Source organism: Branchiostoma floridae, chromosome 1 (genome assembly GCF_000003815.2).
Source record: "Branchiostoma floridae strain S238N-H82 chromosome 1, Bfl_VNyyK, whole genome shotgun sequence".
Taxonomy (NCBI): domain Eukaryota; kingdom Metazoa; phylum Chordata; class Leptocardii; order Amphioxiformes; family Branchiostomatidae; genus Branchiostoma; species Branchiostoma floridae.
In genome coordinates, this window is record NC_049979.1 from 27,876,783 (window position 1) to 27,899,451 (window position 22,669).

At 37.8% G+C, this 22,669-nt stretch overlaps 2 protein-coding genes across 6 annotated transcripts in view; both read right to left on the bottom strand.

Moving 5' to 3' along the window:
* The window catches only part of LOC118418988 (phospholipid transfer protein C2CD2L-like), a 22,165-nt gene extending 3,902 nt beyond the window's left edge, over positions 1-18,263 (bottom strand). Inside the window, exons 1-13 of one of the 5 annotated variants that reach the window (XM_035825204.1) lie at positions 18,120-18,263; positions 17,335-17,542; positions 16,424-16,522; positions 15,811-15,938; positions 14,480-14,527; positions 13,329-13,503; positions 12,496-12,516; positions 11,540-11,593; positions 10,045-10,230; positions 3,095-3,257; positions 2,004-2,111; positions 669-739; positions 295-376 (exon numbers count right to left, since the gene is read on the bottom strand). In XM_035825204.1, the coding sequence (XP_035681097.1) occupies positions 295-376; positions 669-739; positions 2,004-2,111; positions 3,095-3,257; positions 10,045-10,230; positions 11,540-11,593; positions 12,496-12,516; positions 13,329-13,503; positions 14,480-14,527; positions 15,811-15,938; positions 16,424-16,522; positions 17,335-17,542; positions 18,120-18,218 (1,442 nt within the window). In that variant the 5' untranslated portion in view covers positions 18,219-18,263. Of the gene's footprint in view, positions 1-294; positions 377-668; positions 740-2,003; positions 2,112-3,094; positions 3,258-9,981; positions 10,231-11,539; positions 11,594-12,495; positions 12,517-13,328; positions 13,504-14,479; positions 14,528-15,810; positions 15,939-16,423; positions 16,523-17,334; positions 17,543-18,119 lie in introns of all 5 variants that reach the window. The other 4 variants (XM_035825180.1, XM_035825198.1, XM_035825188.1 and 1 more) reach the window with 4 other exon arrangements.
* Positions 18,264-19,163: 900 nt separating this feature from the next.
* Positions 19,164-22,669, bottom strand: part of LOC118419031 (C2 domain-containing protein 2-like) — a gene marked incomplete in the record, with an annotated part of 9,007 nt that continues 5,501 nt past the window's right edge. The window contains 5 exon segments of the mRNA XM_035825263.1: positions 19,164-19,305; positions 19,689-19,836; positions 20,586-20,667; positions 21,208-21,387; positions 22,065-22,169. Coding sequence (XP_035681156.1) covers positions 19,179-19,305; positions 19,689-19,836; positions 20,586-20,667; positions 21,208-21,387; positions 22,065-22,169 — 642 coding nt within the window.

Sequence of the window (22,669 nt, forward strand, 5' to 3'; positions counted from 1 at the left end):
ATAAATACTGCATTGGCTAGCAGTTAGCCAGTGCTGTCATAGAGCAATGGATGGCAGTAATCTCCAAGCGAGGTTGGGAAACTAAATCAGTATGTTTTCGGAGCTGCCCTTTTCTGCTTCAAAATGCCTCCTTAGTAACGATTATTCTGTGTCAAACTACCTACTTCGTAAAGATTTATAGGCTTATTTTCCAGGGATATCACTGCTGGTGTAATATGTCACACAGTAGCAGCGCCCTCTGGCAGGAAGGATGATGCATGACAGGTGCAAGATAAGGACTCCTGCTATACTCACATTTCCATCTGCCCTACACGGCTGTTGGGACAGTACAGCTCTGTCCTGAAATGACACTCCTTGTGGCAGATCAGCTTGCAGTCTGTATAAAAAATGTTGATGTTGAAAATGTAAGTTGTTACGTTCAAAAACAAAAAAACCCATATAAAGCTGCACACACTTTTAACAGATGTACGCTGACTACTAAAAGCAAAATATCAACAACCTACTGGTCAGGACGTCTCATCATCACACAATGGAGGACAAAACTTTTCAAAGTTAACATTTCTAGCCTCTAAGATGTGGCACTTTTGCAACAATCATGAAAAATAAGGCTTATTTGCATAATTGCCATTATTATAATATTTTGAAATATAGCATGATAACATACTGACCTCTGCACTCATAACCCCCTTTGCCAATCCTTCGGGCTATGGCCAGGTCGCAAACAGCACACCTCGGTACCCTGAGAAAATAGATGACACAGCCATACATGTATTTCTATAGTGCTACTAAATTCAACTCATTTTCAAAACTTTTCCATCTTTGAAGATGTGTCCTGATGACAAGCACCAAACTTGGTTTTACAAAAATTTATCACTATCATAAAATGCCTAAGGTATAGGTAAACTAGGGGTAGCAAATATCATCAAGATCCATCAACAACTTCTGGGGTTATCCTGTCCACTCTGTCACACAAACAGACAGAAACACACACACAAAAACATAACCTTCTTGGCGAAGGCAATATTTACAACAGCCCCATAATAAGTAATGCTAGTTCACCTTTATCCGCTCGGAAACCTTTAGTCGTTGCATATACAATCGGAGTATTCAGGAATATCAAGTCAACAGACCGCTGTTTCAGACTGGAATGCTATGAAAAAAATGCAATTGAAACCAATGTCTGTCGACTTGATATTCCTAAATACATCATTTTTAAAAACAACAGATAGAGTCCATTCCAAGACACCCTGAGGGTTTTTAGGCGATATTTATAATTAGTCTGAATTATTTTGAATAAAAGAATATCTGAGCCACAATAATTAAATTATTTTCAAAAAATTGACTAAGAAAATACTCATTTATTTGAATTTCTTTGAATATTTTAGAAACATTTTGAAAGTAACTGTACAAAAATATCTTTATTTAGAATAATTGTGAAACCTCTCTGTGATTATTTCACATTTACAAATATTTACAAAAAATGGTAAACCTGGCCAAATGGTAAAATTAGTTTATTGCCCCCATAAAAGAAAGCCCTATTGTTGCATCTGTATATTTTTAGATTTCACTGCTGGGCACTGGTGGATCCTTTGTGGTGGGCCATTGTTGCATGGCACCCAACCATACTTTGCAAGGATGTGTGAATTGCTATCTTCCCAGCCCACCGAACCATTTACAAAAAATGGTAGAAAATGGTAGAAAATGGTAAATTATGGTAGAATACTGTTGTCATTATTTAGAAACCATTAGAAGTATCCAATTCCACACCATGAATATTTCCAAAGTTTTATAGGACCAGGGAAATATTTATAAAGTTGAAACAGTGTTAAAAATATTTCTGAAGTATCAAATGTCCTAGACATGTAATTACAAAACTTTAAAATCAATTCTAAACAATGGCAACAAACATCCGCATGGTGTCTTGGAATGGACTCTATACATTACCATGTGGGTAAGGTGGACTTCTGTCACATTTAAGATGTATTCTTTAAAGAACGACTTACCCTTTGAAGTGCTTGGCTACAAATGAGTGGTCATTATGCACATGAAGTTTCTTCCCTCTCCTTCTCAGAGTTCTTCGTCTTGCTAGCTCAGGTGGGATTAAATAATGTCTGTGGGAAAATAAGAGAACAACATACAAATGAACAGCCCTTTATAAAGAACAATTAACTTACACTTCTTAGTGATTTAATTGGCACCTGTATTCTTAAGGGAATCTGACCTGATTTAAATTAAAAGTGGCTAATCTCTCTATTCGGCTTCAGAGATGTTTCTTTTTTTAATAAAAAAAAAATTAACAGGTGTCAATTTTGTTTCAGGCTTTGAAAGCGAACACAATCACGTAACTCAAGAATAGGACGAGGGATTGTCATGATTTTTGGTACCTAGATAGCTCAAGTGATTACTTAGATAAGCATATTCTAATTATGCAATCCAGGGGCTTTCGTTTAGAAATGCACTTGAATAGTCATATGCTAATCATGCAATCCAGTGATTTCCGATTATGCAAATCAAAACCAAATTCACATAATGCATCAGGAAATACTACTACAATCATAGTCTTCTTTGCTAAGATGATACCATCGTACTTGAAGTCTTAGGTACAGAAAATGATAAACTGATATAATCTATGCAAATGAGGACCTAGTTGCTGATCCAATTAGAAACATTTATGATATATTAAGGGTTGGACAAGTTTTCTAAAATTCACTTGTCCTATCGGGCAAGTACCCAAAAAAATTTACTTGCCCAAACCAACTTTTCACTTGCCCGAAATTTAAATGGCATGTATTCTTACTTCCATCGATGGAAATCTTGTTATTGGCTCTATATTTCTGTGTTGACCAATGCTTGATGCCATGACTGAAAAGTGGCAAGTATATAAAAATGTCACTCATTGAAAAATCTTACTTGCCCGATCAACAAGTGGGGTAGGACATGCACTTGCCCGACCATCACTTTCACTTGCCCGGGACAATAGGGCTAGTGGACTTGTCAAACCCTGCATATTGCCATCTCTAACCAACATGACCCAGACATGAGTGACCATAGTGGAACATACTTTTATTAGGGCTAGAAAGACGGAGTAACTGACCTGAGCTGTCCTTTCTTCTTTGTCTCCAACACAGTGATGGACATCTCCTCCAAGTTCCCACTGATGCCGCTGTAGCGGGCACTTCCGTAGCTGTAAGTCGAGGCACGAGCCCCGTAACTCCGTAAGCTGGTTGTCTCCGAATTGGACACTAACTGCTCGTAACCTGCGGTCACAGTAATGTTCATTGTGAAGATACAGTTATGTGGAATCACATGTATTGTCATGGGATCTCTGGAATCATTCCAATATACATCATTTGGAGAGGTGGTAATACTAGTTCACCTTTATCTGCAGGGAAACCTATATTCGTTGTTAACGCTAGTTCCCCTTTATTCATGGGGTAACCTACATGTATATCCGTTGGTTTAAAAATTTGTGATTAGGGATATCAAGTCAACGGATGGTGGTTTCAAATTGCAAGATATTCAATATACAGTTTGAAACCACCGTCTGTCGACTTGCTTTCCCCTAATACCTTGTTTTTTCTTTAAACAATGGATATAGGTTAACCCACGAATAAAGGTGCACTAGCGTTATATCGAACTGCAACATTTTCAAATATTGGGGTCCGTTATTACATGGAACCGAAATATTTTGAAAATTTGCAGTTTGAAACTACAATTTGACTTGTTATCCCTAAACACTGTGTCTAAAAAGATAGGATATACATTGTAGGTCCCTTCGTGGATAAAGGCGAACTTTCATTAACTTAACTCTGACATTAATGTACAACTACAACATGTACATGTTGTATGTGCTGGTGTAATAATGAAAAGTTAGCTAAATTAGATTAAGAATTTCTTCATTCAATATGTACTTACCTTTGGTTTGAACAAACAAAATCAAACATATTTTGCCAAAATGTCAGGTTATCTCTAAAATATTATTAGTACAAGGTGTTCTAAAAATATCTTTTCTCCTGATTTTCCCATTTTTTAATTATACTGCAATTTTCTATCATGGTAAAACAATATCTTCAATGATTTTTGCAAGAAAATGTTGCATATTCCACTACCATCCCTCCCCATAACAAAAAAATGTCACCCCAGTGCAAGTATAGGGAGTGAAACATTCAGTAGAAGTCAAAGAAACCTACTGTATCTACATTATAGTTGCAACAGAAGTTAATATCGACTGTTGGTCAGTTCTACATGTATTTTGAGCAATGTTGTTGCAGACTTAACATTTTTCATGCAAAATATCATATAACACTCACCTTGACACATGCCAGCTGAAAGCATGCCGTGCATTAGTACTAAATTGTGTTCATCGGTCACTTTGCAGGCAGCACACGTTGTCGTCATGACAGCAATGGTTTGGGATTGGTACTACATTTTTAATGGATCATTCACTATTGCTACACAGCAAATGCCAGGTACTTAATAGCACATTGGTAAGTATGCAGCAATCTATTTGAGACCACTTAACTGCAGTGGGGGGACTTCAAAGAAAAGTGCTAAATTTTCCCAAAAGAGTGGTCTTGTATCTAATTTGGGGCTGGAACTGTGGTGTGACATTCCAGTTTGAGACACAGCTACATGATGTAGAGGTGGGTACCGGTGCAGAAAATTCAGGTACAGGTACGGTTCAGGTACAAAGGACCATGTCCAGGTTCAGACCTGATTAGCTAAAAACTTATGAATGGGTGATACTAAAAACAATGGTCCATTTTGTTCCAAAAGGATTCTGTTTGATGGAGTATCTAGTGTCCATTGGCATTTTAAAGTTCTATCTTCATGTAAACAACAGTTGACTAACTACCTCTGTTTTAGACCAAGTTTGACCGTAGAAGATTGGTAAAAATGACTATAAACTCTCCTCAGAGCTACTTTGCTCTTGTTCTTTTCTTAGTCGTGCAAGCTCCAAACACGTGAACACCTGCCAGTATTATCTGCTCATTTTCAAATCGGTCCAACATACGGTCCACTGATTTTTTGCAGGTCTGTTTTTTCTGGACCGGTCCAAGGAGAAAAAACGGTTTTGTACCAGGACACTGTACCTGTACCCACCCCTAGACACAGCTATCTTGTTTGTTGAGATCGCGCATTTTACATGTACGTGTGTCACATTGTCAGTGTGACTGAAAGGGAAAAATTGGTGAACGAAAAAGTTGACGCAATAATTTGTTATACCCCCTTTCCACTAGGACGGCGTTCTTGCCAAGCTCTCTCTGTGACCTAAAATTTGACAGATCCCTCAATGAATTCTATAGAAAGGAAACAAATCTTTTTACACTTTGTGTGTTTTGTTGTCTTCTCAGTCACACTTTTACGTTTTGTATGATATACCCAGTGTGAAAGCAAAGGTTAGACATATCCTATTTAGGTCGCAGTGAGAGCGCAGTGCGATCACTGTCTAGTGGAAAGGGGGCCCCCGTGAGATACCCTCATGCAGTTACAGATTAGGTTAATTGAAGAGCTCCACAGCCAGTTAGTTTTTAATTGAAATGTGAAAATTTTATTTCTCTGTGCTTCCTATATATATATATATGTATATCACACAACACTATGCTTCAACTGTGCTACCACTTCTACCAGCAATGAAAGTGTCTACAATAAATTTCAAATCTTTTTTTTTAAATCTAAGATTATACCAATATTTAAAAGCAATTTCTTGTCATAAATGAAGAAATATATTACACAAAGTACTGTAATTGACAATTCATTACTGACGAAAGACAATCTTTACAACTATAGATAATATATAATTTATCGAAGCAGCAAACACAACGTCCAACAAGCACATGCACTTATTGACTACCAAGACATCTAGAGAAATGTATATTCATGTATAACTTTTCTACCATTATACGGTGATAATAATAAACATGATTTATAAGAATGTCTGATCGTCATGTCAAATTTAAACACTCTGCTGAATACTACATCTCACCACTATTTTCAAATTGCTGCCAGAGAACTTATGGCAGCCAAAAAATTTCACATGTCCTAAGAAAACAGAATAGCAAAGTTTCCTACCATTGTCCAATCTACTAATGTAATAGTCAAATCTGAACTGGTGACCACTTCTATGTAATACCCGTGTCACATTATTCATGATCTTCGGGCGCATCTATGGAGGATCGGCCATATTTAAGATTGACAGAGGGTTGCGGTTTTTTTTTACCTGAGAACCATACCTGTCACATATAAGCCTTGTACCTTGTACAATTGTTGTGCAATAAAGTTATTATTATAAGCGAGGCTTGAGCGATCGCCGCAGAATCATCGTCTGATCAATTTTCGCCAAAAGTGACAAGGGTATAAGGACAACCGACCTTTTAGATTATTTTTTCCCATTGACTCAGTTATAAAAAATCCTGTCTACAATGGCAACCTATGTTTCGTCCATTTTCTTCAATTCCACTATAGACACTATACACAGGATTGATTGTTCATGTTTCAGGGTCAATGGGAAAATAATCTAAGGAACATCCAAAAAGTGTTGGTCTTCATGTAGAGGTAGTCACCAGTTTAGATGAGTAACTATCACTTCTTTCAAAGGCCAGGACATATCCTCATACAGATCATGAAATCCCCTAATCAATATTCTCCTCATACCCAAAAACTATCACCACTAGAAATAGAACCTACATTGTAATTCATGCCAATGATCTAAAAAAAATTTATCTTACTTATCCTGTTAGCAAAAGACAGTTATGTCTGATCTGGATTAATCATAATTTATAATATCCATGTGTAGAAAACCTGGATGCCTAATATTTTATCCAACTAAGTTGATCAATGACAAGCACATCAAGACAACTAAAGAACATTTTGTATATAACGTTATATACAAAATAGCATTAACAAGCAAATCATTTGTCATCAGTGCAATAGTGGTATGACCTGCAAACCACTGTTACCATACATATTACAGTTACTTCAACTACATACAATTATAATACAAGTACCTTACAGCATATTGCCACCAGAGGTTGGGTACTTTCCTATAAGGTTTTAGTGACAGCCCTAGGTTGCATACATGTATTAAAGAGACAGCTCAGAATGCTGTCAATGGTATTGTGCATTATGCACAATGCTTGCTTGTGTGCAAAGTGTACATCGCACTTTCCACAAGTAAAACGTGTCGAAGTACAAAATCAAGAATCTCTCTATCACACACTGTTCTCTCTTCATTGGAAAAATCCACTCAGCAAAAGTGTAGTCTGATTCATTCACTTCTGACTTTTTGGGAACGTGACAACTGTTGTCCTATGAAGTCCCACATATATCCTCCAACAATACATTCCCGACCATTTACTGTCTACCAAATGGTTAAATTTTCCCCAGTACGGAGAACACTTCTCAGCACTGTGTGATGACACATGGTAAATAGAGGGGCTTTAATACTAAACCCAATTCAGGAGAGAAGTTGCTGCAGTTGCAGCTTAGTTGTACAGACTAAATCCTATATATGGTAGACAATTTTTTCTGTAGATGCTTGAATATTACTCCTACCTGTAGTTCATCAGCTTAACACTACAGATGATTATTTTTTGCATCAATGTCAGTGCTATAGATTGAAACCTTAGACCAGTTTCTCTATAAAAACATTGAAAGTAAAAGATCCATTTAGGCATTTTATGTCAAACTATAAGTATGCTGCTGATACACGTATCCAGCTCCCTTCTAAAGTAACAGTTCCTTGCATGTACTGCATATTGTATGTTTGCATATCAAATCAGCCAAATGGCCACTGTTTTGGTATAGTTCTAAGTATCTGCCACAAACTATGAAAGAATAGTGAAGTAATGCTGTTACTGCTTCTGAATGAGTATTGGTTTGAATAAGCTACAAACCTTTGACTAAAAAGTTGCTAAAACATAATGTTTGAAAAAATACAATCAGGCACATACCAGTAAGATATGTACCAGCGCATAAATATGCCAATAGAAATTATCCTACCAGTACATCAATTCTTCACGTGCACAAGAGCTACATTTATTTAATGTTCCACAAAGAAATCGTGACCATACCTTGTTCACAACACGAGATATCAAAACCAAGTTCCACTGTAATGTCAAGAAGAGCCACCAAGGAGCCCAAAATCTAATCACTTCCAGTTTTTGACACAAGCTACCTACACATCTCAAATAAAACCAATCTATCCAGTCGTTTTTAACGAACAGACAGCCTACGATGCCTAAAATATAACCTCCAGTTTCATGGAGGTAAACATTATTACGTCTACATGGATCCCAACTGTACGAATGACAGTTAAGTAACAATAATTAACTTGTAATCAACCTGAACGACATCCCGCAACGTCCCAACCCTTGCAAGACGGGAAACAACGGACGCTACACCAGATAGTGAGTGTGTGAGTGAAGGAAAAAGAATTCCCCTTCATCATTAGTGTGATAAAACTACAGTAAGCATGTGTGCAGACCAATTGTTTTTTTTACAGAACTACTGGTGATTAAAAACGTTGCTTTCCTCACTCAAATATGAGGGTTTACCTTTCATAAGATTTTCTAAAAAATTATGCATAAATGTACTGTTAGCAGACATAAAGGATGCATTTTAGATTCAAGCAACAGTTTGTGTTGTAAACTAGAATGTTTGCTTATCCCTGTACCTATCCTATGTATGCTTTCTTCTCCTCCCTGTGTCCTACAAACAACCTTCCTTGTAAGTAAGAAGAGACTGTCCATCACAATTAGCAGTTCCACCAATGAGAGAAGGACAATTAGTAGTTCGACCAATGAGAGAATGACAATTAGCAGTTTGACCAATGAGAGCGTGGCAGCATGTCCATCAATTATTTGCATTTTTTATAGTTTGATGTTGCATTTTTACGTTACGGAGGTGGGGGCTCAAGGATCAGAATATTCTTTAGCCCTCCTTGTTCAGAGGTATGGTACCTAAAAGTAGCATACCCAATTATATCAAAGTTCCTGTTACGTAAGATATCATGATTTCAAAGTCTTACTATCTTAATATGCTCATTACACCAACTACATCACCATAGTTCAAAATTGTTATGTTATTTATACATGACATTGTGCATAATATACATGTAATGTTAGCTGCAATTCTAGATTAATTAATTCCAACAAATCGCATTTCTTTGATGCAGCAAAAAATGTAGATGACTGAAAGCAATCTGGTGCAAAACGTCACACAGCAAGTCATTGTCATCACACGGACAAGAAAATTCTTCATTCAGTACAAAACATACGTCTTGCAGAAACTCCGACAGATCAACTGCCCATTCCTCGTATTACAAATGATTGCTTCTTCTTTTTTATTGTAAAGCCACACCAATTTTATTTGTTGCTTCTCGGATTCGCCTGTCCAATTTTTTTTCATTTTCAAAAAAAATTAAGTCCTAAGAAAAAATAATACAGGTTTTGCTAGATCACAAACCTGTACATATTACCATTCAGAGCCACATATACATAGTTTCAGTCTAAAATCAATGCCTTTTATTCAGAACATTCAATTTAGTAACAACTAAAAGGAAGAGATTCATTGTATAAAATGTGCCATGAAACTCCTCATGCTGTTTTTTTTTTGTTATTTAAGCTGTATATCTTCACCCCAGACCTTTTAAAAAAATTCATTTTTGTTTTGTTTTGACCTGTCGGTCCAATTTAAAAAAAATCCGAGAAGCAACAAATATATTTGGTGTGGCCTCATGGAATGTTTCAATGTCATTACCAGTTCGAAGCACATTAGGTAACACACTAAAACATGCACGACGATATCCTCCAATATCACAAACATTCTTGCAGATTCCAATTTGACAAGCAACACATTATTAGTCTAAATCAACACAGAGCAGTGTGGTACCTGCAAGATGCATATACATGTATTAGGATTGATCCATTAGAAAGCTGGTTAGTTCAGGTTACTTTTTATCCAGCTTGCTGGTGCTCTTACTTGCACTCTTGGATGCTTTGCTCAGGGCCCGGAATGAGAACTTGGAAAAAAGTTTGGATGTACTTTTTGACTTGGCCTTGGTTTCCCGTGTTATTTTCGGTTGGAGCTCCACTGACGTCGACTCTTCAGACTGCTGGGCTTCTATGAGATCGCTGTGAGAGCTGTGCGGTCGTTCCTTCTTGCGGAAGAAGCGTCGTCTGGATGCAGTGGCACCCGCTTGCAACATCAGGGCCTCGTCCGTGGATGGGACTGAAAAATTGAACGCAGAATAAGAGACGGTAAAGCCATAAACGGGTCAGCACGCAACAGAACTGCAGTAGAAACAGGTCCAGGATTTTTTTAAGGGAAAAAAACAGCTTCAAAGCAAGGTTAAAAGGGACAAACTTAGGCCATGTTGATTTGATTATGTGGATGACATCCTACAGGAACCCCCAAACGTTTGCCTTCATTATGAAATCTAAGTGGTAAGAAACATTGAATATATATATTATCTGAGTAATACTATAATTGCAATTCGACCAACAGATTCTTCATTTTTTTTTGGTACATCTTCTTCTCTGACTTTGGAATTGTCATTGGCATCGTTTGACATTGGTATACGTTTTCCGATATCATTTGTGCAATATCAGTAATATCGCAGCTGCTTTGCACAACTGTAATATGGTTGAAACTTTTCTTTTCTGAAACGCATGTCATCCCTATAATCAAATCAACATGTCATGGCCTAACTAAGCAAGAAGGTGTAGCTTTCCCACAACCTAAGGAGGTAGAAAGAACATGACACAGCAAGTCAAGACATAGCTTTGAGCATGTTCAACTACATGTACGTGTAGTGTTAGCATGAAAGTTCATCTGTGTTTCGGCCAACCAAAGAATGAAACCGTCCACTGTAGCTACGGGAAAGTGGACGGTTCCATTCCGTCGTCGACTGAAAATTTGGGGTAAGTCCCAATTTACTTGAAGTATTGGTTAGTTCAAGTTCATATTTTTCATAACGTAGCGTTAGGGTTATGCGGCTACCTCGTTGTTTGACGTTAGTCATAAAGCGGGTATCTCACTGAACCGTGCCTGTTGGCGGCAACTTTGCAAATTTTTCCTTGCAGTCACAATGACGAGCGATGCACGGGTAAAATACATGACCTCTAAAAACAAAATTGCTGCAGCAAGAATGTCACATCCTTAGTTTCAGCCCAAATCATATCTCTTGGTTAGTTGGTTGTCCATCACAGTCAATGAAGATACAAGATAACTTAACTTGGAAATTGAGTATACTTTTCCACTGAATTTAAAACAATATAGTACAATAATTTAAAGATTCAGAAAGAGATTTGCAGTGATTGTCACCATTGGTATCTATTTTTTTTTCAATTTTGAAATAAAAGATTTGCAATTTCAGGAGACCAGAAGGCACCTGTTGGCGACGTGAAAGTGACAGTTAACGAAATGTCTTTCACAAACAGTCGCCAACAGGGGTAGTCCAGTGAGATACCCTTTTCGTTGTCCTTTCACCATCTGCACCTACAGTAATAAATAGTTCCCCTCTAGTCAACTGTTATACCTTCTTTGTTTGGCTTCTTTCTGCCTCTCAAGAATGACAGGGAGGACCTGGCAGCTGCAACATGCAAAGGTTTTTATATTACTGTTACAAATCATTCACAGACAAACAGGAGTTAAAAGAGTATTAACAGAGATACTAATGAGGAGAATACAAATTTGTCTTTTCTTGATTTAATAAAACTATTCAGAATTGTTTGTTTTAGAAAATTGATGGGGCAGCTTGACAATTGGGCATAAAAACAATGTTTGAATAATACTACTGAAATATGGACTTAGCAATAACAATGGTTTGTTTAAAGCCAATGCAGCTTTGTAACTTTATATTTGCAGCCAGAGGCCGTCTATCTCAATCTTTGATATGGCAATAAAATTGAGCTGCTTTACAATATCAAAAATATAATTCAAATCAAATAGAAAAGTAAAAACTCTTCAACTGAGGAAAAAGTTCCTAAAATCAAGATAATAAAAATCAGTTGCAAGCAAATGTGACTTATCTCTCTCCCATCCCACCCTTGTGCAAAAATATCACTTTCAAAAATCATTCCTTTGCCAACAGGGAATGTTCTGAAATTAACACCATTTCGAAATCACCCAAAAAATAATTGACTATCCTTAAGTCACCCTTAAGCAAGTTAAACAATGGTCTGTATCTGTCAAAACTCCCAGGAATATGGAAAAGTCTCAAAGGCTGTTTTTGCTATAATTGTTGTATGCGTAGCATTGGGTTAACATGTAGCATTGGCTGCATACATGACGTTTTATAGTAGCACTCAGATAGATTTCTACCTGTATGCTGGTCACAATACGGTAAGATGATTGCATGCAAATATAATCTTTGAAAAATATGTTAGGTTAGACTAGGTTAGTGAGAAAAATAAGCAATACACATTATTGTGAAGATAGTACTATCCCACAACCCAAAAAAGAAAGTCATAAAGTTAGTATACTTGTTTCTACCTGTTGCTCTCTTGAATACTCCTACAAAAGACAGAAAATTGATCCATGATCAGATACACGCTATTTCTGTTAGGTACGTTCATGTAACAAAAAAAATCATTCATAATAAGAACTGTCCAACCTAATCTTGGGGTTAATGGCTGACAAAAATGTCATCAATGACCAATATTCTGATATCATTTTTATCATCTTTAACAAAAAAATACTGTTGGATTCTAAGCATTGCTTCATTAGGCAATATTTGTAATCAGTGAAATAGTTGGTTTGCTTTGAAATTCACCACGCGGCACCTTTCCAATACGTCCTGTATAACAATATGGACTAATTAAAGTGGGTGTCTCACTGGCCAGTGCCTGTTGGCGACATCATTGCCATAACATGAATTTTTGTCAATTTTCCCTTGCGGCCACACTGACATGCCACACACGTGTAAAATATGCGCTCGGAAGATCACATCCTCAGTTTTGCCTCCAAAGTAGATACAAGATAATGCAGCGTTACCACTGAATTTAAAAAAAAAATAGATTAATCAAAAAGACATTTGCAGTGGCCATGCACCTATTCATGACATTTTGCCAAATGCAACTTTCTTCAAATTTGCCATTTCAGGCCAATAGAAGTATGCTGGCAACATGTTGGAGACTGTCACTTGTCTAACTGGCCCCTCCCCTTCTAGGAGGCCAGCCGGATGTTGGACTCGCTACTTTAAGCGAGATTTACATGTAATCAGGGTACCAAAAGGCCCAGCCCAATGAGATACCCACTTTATGGAGTAGTGTAAAGTGCAAGTGGAACAGTGCTTGGCTTATCTTCTGAACCTTGTCCTCCCTCACCTGACAGTAGAGTCTTGCCGCTGTCCTGGGCGGGGGAGTCGTGCTCGCTGGTGCCCGGCTGGGACTGCTTGTCGCTGCTCTTGTCGCTGATGTCCCCTGAGATATAGCCCTCCGAACCCGGCCCTACCAACGCACCCAGTCCCGTGGGAGACAAGTCAGTCATGCTAGCTGGTTTCTGTAAACAAGGGGGGTGGGGGTGGTTAACACTCGTTCACCTTTATCAGTGGGTAACCTAATAGATACAATATGTTGTTTTTAAAAACTGGGTATTTAGGGATTTTAAGTCGACGGACGGTGGTTTCAAACTGCAATTTTTTGAATATATTGCAATTTGAATCCCTAAATAGTCCGTTTTTAAAAACGGATATAGGTTATCCCGCCAATAAATGTGAACTACATTGTAGCATTAACTTTATTATGACAGACCATACACAAAATATGTTCTGATATCTGATAAGTGTAGAGGATTCAGCAGAATGAAAAAAAATAATTTTAAACAAATTTCAAAGCAAAATCTTTACGATCCAGGATTGTTACCTGACAATTGATAACAACTAACAAATCTATTTCCATTTACTTCATTTCGGTCCATTTTGTTTCATTCTGTTCCATTGCATACTTTCGGTACAGACAGTTTGACCACAAAAAGAAGAGGGTTACAACTGAAGACATTCAATGACGGCAAACAGTTCTCTACCTGGAAGCCTGGACTATGGTGACATCAGGACAAGTTAGTCAGAAAATTTGCAGGCAGTAAGTGTTAAAGTTTACAGGAACAGGGGTTATCTTTAGGTTGAAGGTTAGGAGCGCTACTGTAATACAATGTAGTTGAGAAATGTTTCATGAGGAACTGGGTGGGAATAGAAAAATTGAGATGCAAACTACTAATTTATAGATTCAAACAAAATCTACGACACAACAAAACAAAATCTACCACACAACAAAACAAAATCTACAAAACAACACAACAAACATAAACACCACTCCAAACAGAACACACATATGATACCTTTGCCGCAATTTCCTTCTGATTGCAAGACGTGCAAAAAAAAAAGCAGGAGAGAAGAAATCAAAACAAGAATTATGATCACAAACTTGCAGGGGCTATCTACTGATCATGCATACAAAAAATAAGCAAACTTTCCACCAACGTTTTTATCGGAAGCCTCCAACGACATGTCCTCATTTTCCATTTCCTCCTGAAGGTGATGTATGAAAACAGATGATTTGGGAATAGAAGTTAAAATCTAAACTGAATGAGTTTTAGAAGGGAGTGATGGGGTCTTTGACAGCAAGTGCGCAGGTGTGCCACTCTATGAATTTCTGTGTATGATAAATTTTTACTTTTCCTATTAAAGCTAAATCACAAACATCCCATCATCATGTACATGTTTTATATGACTGTTAAGTGTAAGACCAAGTTTTCCCTGCAGTAACGCAGAGTTTGATAAAAAAAATTGTTGTCTATGACGGCAACTATAGCTGCAGTTAGTGCCTCTAGTCTAGTAGTAGGAAAATTTGAGTGTAAAGCTTAGTCTTCTTTTTAGCCTGGGTACCATTCTCCGTTGTAACTGTTGGTCCAATTTCTTAGTTTCTGACCGCGGTTAGTAAACAATCTTTTTGCTTGATGACCACAGTAAACATCAATCCACATAAAAGATGGATTGGCAACAAAAGGCAAGACTTCCATCTCCTCAGCCTTCACAGTATAGTAATTACCTGTAGGGCAAAGGCTCCTGGTTGTCTGCCACAAGACATGACATCTACATTACATTCTATGTGCAAACATGTCAATACCTCACCAGAGAGATAATTATAATAATGTCTAGAGTAAACTTTTTCCAACCCATAAACCAAATGTCTCTGTATCAAGAAATACCCCGCATATCAGCGTGACAGGGAAAATCCTGAGAAGAAGTCAAGTGTACACAATGTTGAAGTATCATCTGACTGTTGGCATTTTTGATAGATGCAATGGAATATCTTTTGAAGTTACCATGCAAAAATTCATAAATGATGCCAGGCCACTCAGACCCCTGATGTTTGCAATCCATTGTAGAGCGGTGGGACACACACATACTTTTGAAACATCATTTAGATATGGTGGCATCTTTCAGACTTAATGGAAGCAAACCTGCTAACTGTAACAGTTAAACATGGCCTTAGAGCAGTCAGCTTCCCATTTTTGGTTGGGGTGATAAAAGGGTGACTAAGACAGAGACCTGATTTGTGGGGAACTCTTGCCAAAGTATGACGCAAAGGACACTTTCAACTCTATATGCACAATTTTGATTATTTTTCAATGGTTAATAGGATGGGGCAGGCCACAGCAAATGTTTTTGAACTTGGTGAGAAGGTCATAGAAATTTTTTTTTTGCACAACCTTCTGCTGACTGGCTCTCTTGCTAAATACAGTCCCTTAACAGTAAAACCTGAACATTGGATGGTCACATTGACTGTTCCTGCATCAGTCTTGACCTACCCTAGAGACTCCTGTAATGATAAGTGTGCTGGTTTTTGTGGGGGTCTTGCTGCGTTGCTGGGACATCTCCCTCAGCTGCCTGATTGCTGTCTCTGCCACAGAGTCCACTCCATCGATCATCAACAGCTCTACACAAATACAAACATCCCATATATTTTATATAATATATTAACTAACCTACTCAGAAAAGAAAAGCTATCTCTAATATCTACCTTTCTGAAGCCATTTCATGGAATTGTCCCTAAAATTCCACCAAATGCCATAACACTGCTACATGAGAAAAAAAAATTCATGAACATAAAATAAAGAAATATGTACCAATGCTGCATCACTTAGTCCTGAGCTGTATATACACTTGAGATATTTAGGTGTTCAACTTCAGGACAATGTTGAGAAGGCCTCTACAACATTTTTAATGTGTCTGCATTATGACATCCAGTGGAAATATGAAAGATGTTAAAGCCTATGCCAAAACATGCAAATGCAGAAAACATAAATTTACAATAACACTGAATCAGATTCAACTTGTCCCGGGCTTGCCTCATTTCTTTTGGTGTTTCTTTAGATTCACTCCTGAACCAAGTTTGCAATCTTCATCAGCTTGTTGACTTACCCTGTGATGCACTGAGTGTCTGAGATGGGACAGACAACAAACCAGACTGGTCCTCCACTCCCAGGTCATCCTCATACTTCTTCTGTTGGACAGGAGATTCTGAAGGACAGAAAAAAATTCAAGTCTTTTTTCTCCTTTCTAATTCTCTCTCTCTATTCTTAATGATATTACATGTTAATGAAGGGTATGCTAAGTAAAGCAGAAAACCGACATCTCTGAAATAAATATTGAAATACAAAATGGAGTCTTTCCTTCCTATGAAAGAAAAAGCGATATCGATTTAGTTCAGCTCACTGAAAAGCTATTATTCCACTGAGACAGAGAAGACAGATACTATGTATGTTTTTACAGGATTGTAATGGAGAAATTTCCCGACCCTCTTTATGACAAGCACATTTAACAGTGGAACACAGCTGGAATCAAACTCATAGCTTCTACTAGTTCCAGAGGCAGGGCCGTTAACCACTGGACTATGTATGATACTATGCTTCCTATGTGATATTAGTTACATGTAGAAGAAAAATCTTTCTTAATGAATATCAGGGCTTGAAATACTGTGTGATTGTGCACCCTGGTGCACCCAAAATTGGTTCTGTGCACCAAAATTTTCTGTGGTTGCACTGGTGCACCCAAATACTTTTGTAGGTTTACGTATGTAACGCTATCAAAATGCCTAATATATACCATATTCTTGACATCAAAATGTTGGAAAGATAATAGAATGTCTGTCATAGTACTACTTGTTTTAGAATTGGAATTTGGAACTTGGCATCATCGACATTTTCGATGCTCCAAAACTGTATGTCGCACACCTAAATATTTTTTGGTGCACTCAATATTTAGGTTGGATGAACCAGTGCACCTAATCCCAAAAATAAGTTTCGAGCCCTGAATATGAAAATATGACCCACCATGAACGGACCCAGGTGCAGATCTGTCGTTAGCCGCTCTTTCTACCGTGGTGGTCTGTGTGGTGATGACCGTACCCCCGGCGGTGACAGTCCGGTACGTCTCCACCTTCTTCTGGGGGGTGGTGGGGTAGTGGGGCCTGATGGGGGAGGGCTGGGGATGCAGCGAGTTCAGGGCCTGTTGAGCTGCTGACGGCTCCATGAATAAGAACTGCAGCAAAGAACATCATATCCAAAGGGTTAGCTTGGAGATCATACACATTTCATGCACAATTCCTGTTAAACCGATTATGTCTGTTCAAATAAAAACTCTGTGTTGCTAGAATCCATAGTTTTTCCATGAACCATGACAGTGGTAAATTCCATCTTCCTGCCACCTTTGATTCACTCCTGACACCATCGTGCTTCCAACTTCCGGAAAGTCAGTGCAGTGAATCAGTCATCTGATGAAGGTTGGCGATATCAATGGAAAATTCATGGTGTTTTCTCTTTGACCAAGCACAAATTTTAAAAGTAATTATGCCTGTTGATCTGATGCCTTGCCTCGTATATTTACAGAAAACTGTGTATTTTTCATTGTTAAAATACAAAGATTAGCATAATTGTAAGTCACTTGGGTAGGGCATTAAAAGAACCCATCACACACTAAAAAAGAGTAGGTGTGCTTCCCATTGTGAGTGGAAGAAATAAATCTAACCAGATATGCAGCTTGTACTGTTCAGTACAAACCTTGTGTGTTACATCATGAGGCAGTTTACTGGGTAAGCAATACAAACAAAATCCTTTACCTCAGCAGTAACAGAAGCGTTGATACTGTCATCGTTGGATAAAGCTCTCTGTAGAGGGATGATCTGTCGGGAGCTCAGGTTCTGTGTCAGCATGTCCATGGGGATGACAGCTTCACCGAGTTCATCTGGCAAATTAACAACAGGTTAAAGAAGTTTCCAGTACCTTCAGAAAAAAAATCTACTGGCCTGAAGCAACATTTCTCTGTCTCAAAATTTAAATGATGTTTTTTTTGTACATTTTTAGTCGCAGTGACGAAATTCTTTCAAAGTTTTACTTTTCAACTGTGAAGAAAACACTTCAACACATGCTACAATGATTTAATTACAAGATCAAGGCTAGTGAACCAATATCTATCCATATGTACCCAATACAAATATCACACTTATGAAAAAAAATGCACTGGCCCGATTGGGCAAGTACATGTACATGCAGGGTTCGAAATACACATACTTAACTTGCAATTTGCATGTAATTTTTAGAGATTTGCACGTAAAAATATTCTGAACTTGCAATCTTGCATGTTGAAAATGCCTGGCCTATAGTAAAAATACTGAGGCCACGGTGCCTTTGTTTGTCTGACGGGGATCGTCACCAGTCATCAGTAGGTGTTATAGATAATCAAATTTGCTGCAAACTTACATGCTGATTATGTGGATATCTTTCCAAAATTTCAAGTTCTGTCTACATTTTCATGCGCCGATTTCTGTCCGTCATAAGTGACAGAATGGGCAAAATTCTTATTTGTCCTGAGCAGCAACATTCCGCCAAAGGACGGAATGATGGATGCTGTCTAGAACATTGCAGTATAGACTAATTGTATTTTGCATGTCAATTTTTCAAATTGCACGTAAAGTTTTTGTTAACTTGCAATTTTGCATGTAGCAAAAAAAAAAGTATTTTGATCCCTGACATGTAACGAAGGACATGCACTTGCCTCATCCGCACTTTCACTTTCCCCGAGCAATAGGACTAATGGACTTGTCTAAAATTGAAAACAAGCTAAATGCTAAAATCTTCTCTATGGTCACAACAATTCTGACTTTTTGCTAGTTAACAGATTATAAACATGAAATTTGAAACCTTTCATATGAAAGAGGAGAATAAAATCCACACTTACTACTGTCTGACCCTTTTTCTCTATCGAACAGAGAAAACTTCAGCTCTTTTGTTCTTGTGCTGAGATCACTGAAAAACAAAGAAAGAAAGAAGTTAGTACATCTGTAATTATAGGTAATACAAAAGAGCATGAAATGTACTTTGGAATGTAGAGTTTGCATCACCTGTAGTGTCCGTACCCCCTGTATTGTCCGTACCACCTGTACTGTCCGTACGCTCTAGCATCCATTTTCGAATACTTTTTTGCAACTTACTGCATAGAAATGGTAAAAACTTGATGTGCAAGTCATCTATATCATCAACTTAAAATGGCATTCCTATAGAAGACAACTTGTGCCTCTTTAAAATGCTTCACTGAAAACAAAAAGATTTTAATACTCTTCCAAGATATAATTCAATCTGCTTTAGCATCCAACAATAGTATAAAACGTTTCAAAGCTGATAAAACTCACAACAAGAAGTGTTCATCCCAGAAAGGGTTGATGGTGTTCTTGATAACGCTGGTCTTGTGTTTCTGGAGGGGGGCGTCCATCTCGATGATGCAGTAGGGGTCACACGAGCCATAACCATTACGTCCTGGCAGGCCATTGGCTTTGATAACTACATCAAGGCAAAAATTACACTCATGAGCCATCAGTGTCTGAAATGCTTTTGGACATAATAAAAATACAGTTGTAACAGTCTTCCACTTTTATCCGATATATGTGCAATGCGACCTTTGTCAAATTTTACACTTGTGACCCATCAGTGTCTGAAAGGCTTTTGTATATAATACAGTTGAAATAGTCTTCCACTTTTATCCGATATATGTGCATTGTGACCTTCACAGGTCAAACTCCAAACTGAGCTTAAAGGTGGGCTATGTAATATCAGGACAGCATACAAAGTAGATTTTGCTACCACTTATTTACATAGGAAGTTAGATCTACCCTATAGAAATTGATTACCTAGCTACAATAGCCTGGAGTGTTCCTAAATTATCAGTCCACCCCATCAAACCTTCCAGTGTTCAGTATGTTGTTGTAGTTTTGTATACACATTTTGAGATGTTTTATACACATTTGGTCTATTTTTAAATGGTTTCAGAAAGTCAGCAGACCTTCTGCAGCTTGGATTTTTCACAATTTACAAACATCAGAAATGCCAAATAACGATGCAAGTATGCCGAAAAGTGGTTGTACATGTCATCTACTTAAAGCATTTGTTCTCTCAGGAACATTTTCAATCTTGGGGCGAAAATCTTTCATCAAGTCCCTTTAAATCTAGTAAGGATACCCATTTTGTACTTAGTTTGCCGTTTGGCTTCAATTGAAAATGCTTGACATGATGCCCTAGTACTATAGACTGACCTTTGACCAGCAGTTTTCTGTCTTGCAGCCGTGGTGGTTTGGGAGGTACCCCTGATGGGGACAATCTCCTGGTCACTATTGGCTATGGTAGAAAATAAAGAAAATGAATATATGAATTCTATTTCAAAATTACATAATCATGCTGCAAGCTTTTCACCCTTCTTCGTGTACCTTGAACGCTATAGATCACCTCTTAAAAAAACACAGAAATAAAGCAGTCAAATCTAACAACCAAGACATTCATTTGGCCGAGAGAGAATTCTAGTTGACATCAATGCTGAAAGCCCTCTTTCACAGGCGAAATTCTTCAACACTTCTTGTCTTTTCACTGATAGCAAAGTTTCAGCATAAACATTTATACTGTTCAATTCAAGGTCCTTCTACAGCAACAGTTTCTTTCCTGGGATTGCGAATCTTTGGAACTCTCTCGATGACAACTGTTTAACTCCTGTATACAATCTTCTAGCCTTCAAAACTAGTGTTTGCCGCTATCTCCTAGCAAAATTATTTTTACCATTCATTGACTTAGTTCATTGCCTAGAAGTGATCAAATAGCCTTACATTTAACAAATCCATTAAAAAATAATAACTGTTAGATTTGTAGGCACACTGTTTGCAGTACCTTGGCTACCCCTCTGTCCCCAGGTGCTGAGATGGGCCCATCCACAAACGTGGGTAACCTGTCGGGCTGGTCCCTCCCCTCCCTCAGCATACTCTGTAGGGACAGGCTGATGGTCAGCACCGCTCCGGCCAGCGTGTCTCGGACAAGTCCCTCCACAATCTCAGTGTCCACTCCATCCTCCTGTAACCACCAACAAAAGGAAACATTAGAGTCTTTCGAATTCATAGTATTTGAATGATATTTCTGATAAATCTTAATCTGTTTTAAACAAATTTAAACCTTATTTCAAACAAAAGAATGTCTAAGCCACAATAGAATCTATTTGCATTCCTTCAATATTTCGGAAATTTGTGTAAAAGTGACCATACATAATCATTCAAATTTTAAGTATTCAGAATAAATTTTAAACATCTACTAGTATTTGATTTTTTCACTTTCAGAGGTTTAAAAAAATATTTGTAACATTTTCCAATTTATAGATTTGGTTTATTGCCCTCCTCAATAGTAAGCCCCATTATTGCTTGCCTCAGTCTGTATAATTTTAGATTTCACTTTGTGGTCAGCCATTGATGCATGACACCCAAACACACTTTGTGGAGATGCGTAAATTGCTTTCTTCCCAGTCCACTGACCCATTACTGTATGATTATATTCATTTGCATACTTCAACAAAGCAGTGCCATACTGTACTGACATCACTATCTATATCTATATAGCTGGCATAACGCCATTTGGCATAACACACTAGAGGCAGGCGGCCACTTATATTATGCTGAGCATCCTGTCACACCTAGCCTTTTCACATCTAACTGTGAGAACTGTTAAAAGCTGTCTAGTATAACTGTTAAAGTCTGTACCTCGCTTCCTGCTGGTTGTTTCACATTTAAGTCAATTTTGGGCTCTTTTGGGAAGGAGCCGGTGACATGGACTTCTTCTGACTGCACAGATGCCTTGAACTGGCACTGGAAGGGGGAAATAATAATCATATTTTAACATGTTCACAAAAAGTAAAGTATATGTTCACACAATTTTGTGGCACACAATGGAAATAACACAGTCATGCAGTTATACAATTGTAACATCAGGGGTACCAGTTTGCTACCACTATGGGTCATGCACAAATGGATTGAGATGTTTATGGTAAGTGCAAATCAGTTCTCGCAAACAGTAACCAATCACAAAAACCTAAAATCAACATCCGTAGTCATGCCTCTTATACATGCAATGTATAACTATAAACTCAGAAGTATTGTTCAATTAAGATTGGCAAAGGGTTCAAGCATCATGCAGTCAGTTTTTGTGGTTTTAGAAATTATGTTGGCAAGACACTTTTTTACCAACCTGGAACCTCATCTGATGAATAGCAATGGAGTGGAAATAAATAGGTAAATAAATAAATGGATATGTGGATGGGTAGATGGTTGGTTGGTGGGATGGATGGATGGATAGACAAATGGACGGA